Here is an 8,516-nt window from a genome sequence, read left to right on the forward strand (position 1 = left end):
CGCTCCCCTTCCTTAAAGACCGCTTCTCAGTCAGGGACTTCCAACTTGGCCCTGGGGGGGGGGGGCGCTTTCTCTCAGGCCTTCTCAGCGGCCTCCTAGACCTGAGAAGTGGTTCTTGTAGATGATTTCCAGCCCTAGGCCGGTTCATCTGATGCTGCTGCTCTTTCCCCACCCTGTCGTCTCCCTCAGGAGGCCCCCATATCATGAAAGACCCGCTCCCTCTGTCAGCCAAGGCCTGGTCTCTCTGTCCTGTCTCCCTGGGACATGTTCTGGATGACTCCTTGTCCTCCCTCTTCGATCCACTAGACCCCTTGACAGGGCTGAGACCTTCTGTCTGATGTTGGTCCCCCGTTGAGCTTTCCTTTCCAACTAACGGTACTTTGCTTTTTAATTTCTGGTTATTCTTTTTCATGCTTGATCAGCATTTTCCCCCATGGCTGGGGGTGAAACCCAGGGCCTCTTTCATGCTACCCAAGCACTCGACCACTGAGCTGCACCCCACCCTGCCCTGGTATTCTTTATAACATAAAAGATCATAATTTTATGGAATAAGAGATCATGAAGTCTGCTCTTTCATATTTTCAAGAGTCTCATTTCTGACAGGTGCGATGGTGCACACCTGTAATCCCAGCGACTGGGGAGGCTGAGGCAGGACGATCACAAGCTCAAGGTTAGCCTGGGCACCTTAGCTAGATCCTGTCTTGAGACATAAAAAATAAATGAGGGACTGGGGATGTGGCTCAGTGGTGGAGTGCCCACAGGCTCAGTCTCCAGACCAACTGCAGGGTTCTGGTGCAGCTGGCTTCCTTCAGAGCAGTGATTCAAAAGCAGCAGTCCCCCTACTCCCAGGGACACAGACGAGCATTTGTGATTGTCACATCTGGCAGCATGCATATGTGCCACTGGCCTTTGTGGATATAGGCCAGCGATGCTGCTCACCTCCCGCAAGGATGCACCAGCCTTCAGGAAGGACAGTCACCTACCCTGGGGGCCGCTAGGGCTGAGGCTCCATAGAGGATCTGCACTGGCCTCTGCCAGCCCCCCGGGCCCTGCCAACTGGGCCCCTCTAGATTCTGCCTCTAGACCTCTGGAGCCACACAGGCAGACCATTCCAGGCTGCACACTTGGAGGAAGTACCTGTGACTGTGCATGGAGCGCCAAGGCCTTGCCTCCTGCCACCTGTCACCAGTTTGTTTCAATCTACCCCTCAGCTGTGCTCTTGTTGTGTGGTCTCCTGACTAGTCTCACCAGCCAGCTGTGCGTCTCTTGCCTCCTGAATCCCTTGGGTGTGATGGGGGGCAGGCCCTCAGGGAGATTTGTGATCACTGCCCAGCAAGTCCACCTGTATGTGGGGCTCCTTTCAGAACTGGCCCCTGGGAGGTTCAGGTACTGGGCCAACTTGTGTGAGCTGGGATGTCTTGCAGGTGCAGCAGGGGAGTCAGGCTCTGTGGGTAGCCACGTGACACACCCACCCTCACTGGACCAGAGGCCCAGGCAGGCCCCACCCATGAAGCTGCAGTGCCCCTCACTCTCATGGCACTGCACACTGGACCCCACCAGGCCAGTCTGAGCAGGGTTGCTTTGGGCATGTGCCTGAACAGGGAGTGATGGGGGCTGGGGGTCCCAGCCACCTCCTGTGCCCAGTAGTTCACTTTGCTGTGGCTGAGGGGATGTGTCCTAGCCCCACCTTCCTGGGGCCAAGCTGGGAGGATGGAGGTCTGAGCAGATCCAGACCTGGGGATCCTGCATCCTATGGGGTGCATGTGCTGTGCCCACACCATGCCTTGGGACTGACTGGGACATTCCTCCTGGGGACAGGGTCGTCCCTAGGAAAGGGGCCTGAGCCACTCTGATGACCATCAGTCACTCCTGGGCCAGGCTAAGGTCTGGAACTAAGTCCCAGGTTGCTGTGGGACTCAATATGGGGTGGAGTCCTGGCCAAGAGGATGAGGACCCAAGTGCTTTGTAGAGTCTGGGGTTTGTGGGAGGGAGCAGGCAAACCGAGCTCTGGACCCCATTTCAGGAGCCTGCCAGGACTGCTCTGGCTGCAGCCAGATTCCTTCTCAGCCTTGGCTGGGACTTAGACCCTGGTTACTATCTCTGGGACCCCCAACAGGGACAGGCAGAGTCCCATGTAGAGGCCAGCCCCCAACCCCCTCATCTGCTCCCAGCTGAAGCATAATCACCGTCTTGGTGTCCCCAGTTGGGACCTCAACCTGCATCTGCCCCTAGGCCTCCTACTGGTTGGCCTCCAGATCTCCCCACCCACCCTAAGCACCACCAGACCCCCTACCATGCTCCACAAACCCCAGATACCAACATGCAGGTCACTCACTGCCCTCTGCTGGCCGCTATTTGAAGTGCAGCCCGGTGTGACCAGTACTTTTTACTGGAAACAGGACCCCAGTCACAGGCAGGAGGGACCAGGACAGCTGTAAATGTGCCCCTCTGGGCCCAGAGATGCCTGGAACCTGATAAACATCAGGAGGGGTCCCCCACCATCCAATGACAGTGGCAGTAGCAGCTCCAGGCTGTAGGGTGCACAGAGCCTCTCCCCAGGTGGCCCCCAAGGCTCCAACAGTGTCAGTGTTCTGGCAGAGCAGGCCTGGGGCAGGCCCAGACCCCAAGAGTAGAGGGAGGCTCCCGCTCAAGGGCTCTTCCCAGGCCAGCTGATGGTCTTCAGCCAGAGGGGACTCACAGGGGTGCCCACAGGGCTCAAGGCTGTGCTGTGGCTAGATACAGTCTCGCTAGATGCACATCCTGCCAATGCATGTCCTGCTGAATGCAGGCCCCCCTGGATTCATGCCTGGCTAGATAAAGGTGGAGTCCAGAGGCCCAGTGTCCTGCTGGCTGAGAGCTCGGGCCTCAAATAGCTGCTTGATGAGGGCAGACTTCTCCTGCTCCAGCTGAGTGATGCGCTCACTTTTGTCAGTCACCTCCTGGGCGAGCAAGCAGGTGGTCAGGGCCAGTTAGGCCTCCAGCCCCCACTCCCCACTTCCCTGTACCTCACCTGGGTGAGAAGCCGGTTCTGCTCTTTCAGCATGAGGATGGTCTGCTGCTGCCAGCCCGGGGCTGAGGATGAGGTGGAGATCTGGGCAGGGCATGGGGGCCCCGAGGATGAGGGCAGAGCCTGTGGGAGGGCACGGTCAGGCAGGCCTGCCCTGGACAGTCTCCAGGACAAGGGAATGGGGGGAGGTTGGGATCACTCACCCTGCTGGCACAGGCTGCAGCCAGCAGCTCCCCCAGGCACCGGGCTACCTCCTGCACCTTAGGCAGCAGCTGCCCCAGAGGGCGGGGACTCCCTGCAGCCCCAAAGTCCTGGAAAAAAGCGCGGGAGCACTGGGAAGTGACGGGAGTCCCCCATTTGGCACTCCTGTCCCCCAAAGTTGCTGCTTAGACCCTAGAGGGAGCACAGGGTGTTTCTGGTGGGGGTCTGCCCAAGGGTGCCCTGGGACCTTGGGGCGGTCCCAGCACTCACCACACTGGCTCTGCTCTGGCCCAGTCGGCGCTGGCGCTCCTGCACACGCTGCAGCTGCTGCCAGTACCAGTCGCGGCCCCGAGCCATCATTTCCAGACCCTGCAGCAGCACCTCCTGCTCCTGCTCCAGCTCCTTCAGCTGCTTCAGCTACAACACACGTGTGTGCAGGACACACGTGCCAGTGAGCACACACATCCATGCACACCTACATGCCTATGTGAATGTGCCAGAAGCCACAGGAGTGTAAGTTAAGGCATGCACAGCAGATCACACATGCACACCTACACAGAGTACATCAGCACGTGGGCAGGCTTCACCACACAGATGGATACTCATAGCCAGTCCCAGGGAGCCCTGCACCACTGCTCTGGGGAGCACAGTGGAGGCCCTGCTCTCATTCAGCCCCTCTTCTCAGACTCCCCCCTGGCTTGGCCCAGCACCCCCTCTCAAGGGTTCTTTCTGTAGAAAGCAGGAACCTGGCATGATAGGCCGACCTTCAGAATTGAGCCTCCTGGGGCGGGCAGAGCAGGGCCCAAGCTTCCTGTCACAGCATGTCCCTAAAGGACCTCATGACCTCCTCTGCTTGGCCCTGGCCAGCCCTCCAGTGCTGCACTCAAGCCCAGGTAGGGAGATTCTTGGAGCTGACAGATGCGCCCAACAGGATTCCCCCAGAAGCTGGCTTGCATGCCCCTCCCTGGCTCCCAGCCTCCCAACTTCCCAGACAGCCTGGAGAGTCCCTCAGAGCCCTAGCCCCTCTCACCAGGCCACAGTCCACTCCATTGGTGATCGTGTGCCTCCGACGTTCCCCTCGGGCCCGTGGGGCCCGCCGAGCATCTCCTGCATCTATTTCCAGGCCTCTGCAGCCTGCTGCTCCTGTGGTGGGGAGGCAGAAACCTGGCTGAACTCCAGGCCCAGCCAACCCAGGCACTATGAATCCTGGGGGCCAGGCCTGCATGGTGTCCTCCGCCAGTCACCCCCACCTGGAGCCCACTCACTTGCTGGGGAGGGCTAACAGTTCCACACCTTCCCCCATGCCCAGAACATAATGAGTACAGCTGGGGGTCTCAAAGGCTGCTAGGTAAAGGGTAAGGGGTGGACTGGCAGGGCCTCTGGTTCTCTCAGTCCCTCTCTCACAGGGCCCTCCTGGGCAGGGGCTGAGGCAGGGGACAGGTGGAGCTGCTTGATGGAGATCAACTCTTGCCCAGGAGCAACTGCAGCACGAGGCACCATGACACTTACAAGCACAGCGCACAGCCAGCAGTCAGGTACGTCCTGGGCTCAGGGGAGATGTCCTGGAGCTCGGACACGTGTGCCTCAGGCTCACCAGGGCTTGGGGGGGGGGGTCTCTGGAAGGCCTCCCTGTCTACAGAAAGGGGCTTCTAGGTGCAGAGGAGGGTGCCCTGTTGCCAGCACCAGGCTCATCCCCCAGGTCATGCCCTGGGCTGGGAGTGGGGCAGAGGCGTAAGAACCAGCCCAGTCTATGGCAGGCCTCAGGGTCCACGTCCCCAGCTGCTGAGCCACAGTTCAGGGTGAGGCAGTGGGAGGCACAGTCATGTTGTGGGGAGGGGCAAGACGGCACTGGCAAGTGGGGCTGGGGAGGAACCTGGGACATTGGGCCTGCTCTGCACGAGAGAGGAAGCCTGAATCTCTGGGCTGAGGGCTTAGGACGCTGTATGGGTATTGGGAAGCTTTACTGAAAAGGTAGGGTGGTGGGGGATCCAGATTTGGTCCTCTGAAATCCAGCCTGTCAATCAAGCATGGCTTGCCTCTTGTCTGGGCCTTGGCTTACCTGTAAAAGGGTGATAGCTAGAATCTGGCTGAGTAATGAGTGTAAGCGCTGCCTACGATGGGTGCACTGGCCATGTGGCCTTCAGAGGGTGTGGTAAATAAACCAGTGCCACAGGGCAGAGCAGGGCTAGACCATAACCAAGCCCTGAGCCTGTCCTTGCATGCAGGGCCAAGGCTGGCTTCAAACTGCAGAGCCACAGGATGACATCCACCTTGCATTTGGTGTCAGCTACACCCAGAAGCCTCCCAACCACAGGGACAGGGAGGCTGGACCATGAGGTACACAGAGAGGTCCCCGCCTGGTATGGGGCTGCTGGATCAGTTCACCAGGGAGGCCAGGGCCACTGTGGCTCCAAGCACGAGTCATAGAATTGGAGATCAGCCTGAGGCAGGGGGAGAGGTCTGGCAAGCTGGCAAAGCAATGGACAGCAACAAAAGGGACTAGCAGCTGCCACCAGTGACCAAGCCTGCACCTGGAAGGGCATGTACAAAGGTTGAATGGGCTGAGGGTTTGGGGGCCTTAGGTTTATTGCAGCCTGCCCCAGACATAATGTAGGTCCTGTTCCAAGGAAGGCGCTGGGGAACAAGAGACAGGGGCCATTCAACGGTCTCCTTCTCTGCCAGCTGGACCGGAAGCCAGAGAGGAGCCTGTTAAAAGTCCCCAGGAATATAGTCTGCATCCCACTGTGGCATCTGCTGCAGCCCAGACACTTAGCCCCCCTCCACACACACACACACACCTTGTTCTTCTCTGCACAGGTGCCAGGTGCTCCTGGAAAACCTCCAGCAGCTCCCACCTGCCCGGGCTTGGGTTGGGACAATAGGCCCAGCTCTCTGGGCTGAGCTGTTAGACTGGGAAAGACCCTCTGACCACAGTCTAGGGGGACCTTCTCTTCCACAAGGAAGCACCTCTGCCTGAGCAGCAGCGGAAAGTCGAGGTCCCAGGTTTGGGTCAGGCATGGGAAATGGCCCACCTTCCCTCACGCTGGGCAGGTGTTCCAGTGCCTGGTTCAGGCTTGATACAAGGTGTGTTCCTAGTGAGTGTTCCAAATCACGGTCCTGCTCCACCCGACTCCTGCCAGGGGAAGGGCTGGCCTCCTTAGGCCCTAAGCACATTGGCACATGCCCAAACCCCTAGGTCCCCGGGGCCCACTGAGGCGCGCTCCTGGCTCTGGAGTCCACCACCAAGGTGTCCCGTCCCGTCCCTCGTGGGAGATACTTGCGGGCTCCAGCCTCGGACACAGCCCTGGGGAGCTAGGAGGCGGAGTTGAGGGACGCCCCACACTCACCGGCGTCCGTGCTGGGGCTCCGCTCCAGTGCCGCACTCAGGGGCCGTTCGGGCTCTGCGGGGCAGGGCGCCGCCTCCGCAGAGCCGCCCAGCTGTCCCGGGCCGGCCGGCGGAGGGCGCACACCCAGAGGCAGGGGCTTCCTCTCCAGGACAGTCCGAGGCTCGTCCGCCGGTGCAAACACCAGGCGCTGCGGTGGTGGCGGCTTGTCCCCTTGCCGGCCCGAGGCGCGCGTCGGGTCTCGCGGGCCACCGTCAGCGGTCAGCAGCGAGGTGCGCAGCCCGGCCACGAAACGCTCAAAGGTCAGATAGCCGCTGGCCGGGGCCACCTGGCGCAGGCCCTCCAGCACGCCGCGGGGCAGCTCGCGCGCGTCAGCACCCTGCCAGCGGGACTCGATCTCGCGCAGGTGCACGTAGCCGCGCCGCCGGTCGTCCAGGATGTCGAAGAGGGTGCGCAGGCTCTGCAGGAAGGCGCGCGGCAGCCCCTCGGTGCCCGGTGCAGTCGCGGCGGGCGGCACGCGGCCCCGCTGAGCCATCGCGGCCGCGGCCATGGACGCCGGGTTGTGTCCCCGCGTCCACACGCTCCTTTCTGGCCGCGGCACGACGGCGGAACCTGTAGGGTGCGCGGCCCTGAGCCACAATAGCTGCTACTTTTGAATGGGGCCCTTCTCGCGGCGTCAGCCCTCATTAGCATTCGCGGCAGTCATTGGCCGAAAGTAGCCTATCTTCTCGCCGATTGGCTGAACGGCCGCCGTCCCTGGTTTGATTTTTCTAGCTGAGAGGCCGGCCTGCAGCCTGCTCTCCCGACTGCCGTGCCGGGGAGGGGCCTGAAGGCTGGCTGACCGGACCGAATACCCCAGCTCGGGCTTTCTCCCGGACCTCCTCTTCTACCTCCACGCCCACCAGCCCTGCTGCAGCGGCTCAGCCTTTTCTCTGGTCCAGCGGCCCCTTAGCCGCCCACCCTTTTCCGACAGGTAGGGCCCGGGGCCCTACAAAAAATCCTGTTTCTAGGAAGCCTCCCGGGGGAAGAATGGGAGGGCGCAACCCCTCCAGGGATCCCACCTCCCCACCCACCCCGCCAGCTCCCTCGGGTCCTCTTCGCTGAGGGTCTCCTGGCCACAAGTCCCAGCAGACTCTGAGGCCTCCTTCTCTTGCAGGAGGAAGGCCCCAAGAGGATCACAGGCTCCAGCCAGCTGGACGCTCCCCCTCACAGAGGCCTCTCTGTCCCCACCGCTGCTAGCTCCTCCTTTGCCCCCACTTCCAGACTGGCCTGTCCTGCCGGCTGCAGGACAAAGCCACTTTCTCCTGTGTCCCCAGATGCCCATCCGGTAACCAGTTCCCTTGGGCCCCTGGTCCTCTGCGGATACCTCCTCCTGGGTCTCACAACTTTGTTCCCCCCCAGATCCTCTGTTTCAGCCTCGGTTTTGTTTCTGGCAGGGATCAAATTACTCCAGATGAGGTCCTTAGCCGGCATTCTTGCTCCAGGAGTCTATCTCAAGGCTAACTAGGAGCGCCCTCCAGGAGCAGGAGGTGCTCAGGGACTGTCTGGCTGGACCCCTGCCTCCACCTTTGCCTGTCCTCTAGGACCTGCCCTGGTCCCATCCACCCCCACCCTGGCTCCTGGACACTGAGGGTCACCCACATGTTTCCTGCTGCCTCTGCTTTCTAAGTACTCTATTCGTTTCAGAACACCTCTGGACAGGCTCCTGCCCAGAGGCCTCCCTTCAGCACCTCCTGGGTAGGCCTCAGCCAGCCTCTCTCCTGGGTCCTGGCCTGTGTCTCAGGCCCCAGGGCAGTTGTCATTGAGGAGCTGGCCAACTCCCCTGGCTCTACTGCTCTGTGGGGTTATACACTCTTTCAGGGTAAGGAATTTGGGTGGGGCCCCCAAAAGGCTATGATCTCAGAGTCACCCCATGGAGCTTGGTCACAGAAGCCTATTGCTGGTTCCCCTTTTAGTGGCAGGTC

General features: G+C 60.9%; 1 protein-coding gene across 1 annotated transcript; it reads right to left on the reverse strand.

Annotated features, from left to right (window-relative positions):
• Positions 1 to 2,375: 2,375 nt before the first annotated feature.
• Sapcd2 (suppressor APC domain containing 2) lies at positions 2,376 to 7,102 on the reverse strand. The gene is made up of 6 exons (XM_027941564.2): positions 6,556 to 7,102; positions 4,239 to 4,351; positions 3,479 to 3,625; positions 3,211 to 3,318; positions 3,011 to 3,130; positions 2,376 to 2,939 (listed from the first exon to the last, which is right to left on the reverse strand). Exons 1-6 carry the CDS (start codon positions 7,100 to 7,102, stop codon positions 2,811 to 2,813), a joined length of 1,164 nt encoding a protein of 387 aa, XP_027797365.1. The 3' UTR covers positions 2,376 to 2,810.
• Between the last annotated feature and the right edge of the window lie 1,414 nt (positions 7,103 to 8,516).

This window comes from Marmota flaviventris, chromosome 13 (genome assembly GCF_047511675.1).
Source record: "Marmota flaviventris isolate mMarFla1 chromosome 13, mMarFla1.hap1, whole genome shotgun sequence".
In the NCBI taxonomy this organism is placed as follows: domain Eukaryota; kingdom Metazoa; phylum Chordata; class Mammalia; order Rodentia; family Sciuridae; genus Marmota; species Marmota flaviventris.

Coding starts and splice junctions, on each gene's coding strand:
- Sapcd2 (XM_027941564.2), bottom strand. CDS start 7,102: ATGGCCGCGGCCGCGATGGCTCAGCGGGGCCGCGTGCCGCCCGCCGCG. Junction 3,131..3,210: donor CTGCAGCCTGTGCCAGCAGG/GTGAGTGATCCC, acceptor GCCCTCCCACAG/GCTCTGCCCTCATCCTCGGG. Junction 2,940..3,010: donor AGAACCGGCTTCTCACCCAG/GTGAGGTACAGG, acceptor TTGCTCGCCCAG/GAGGTGACTGACAAAAGTGA.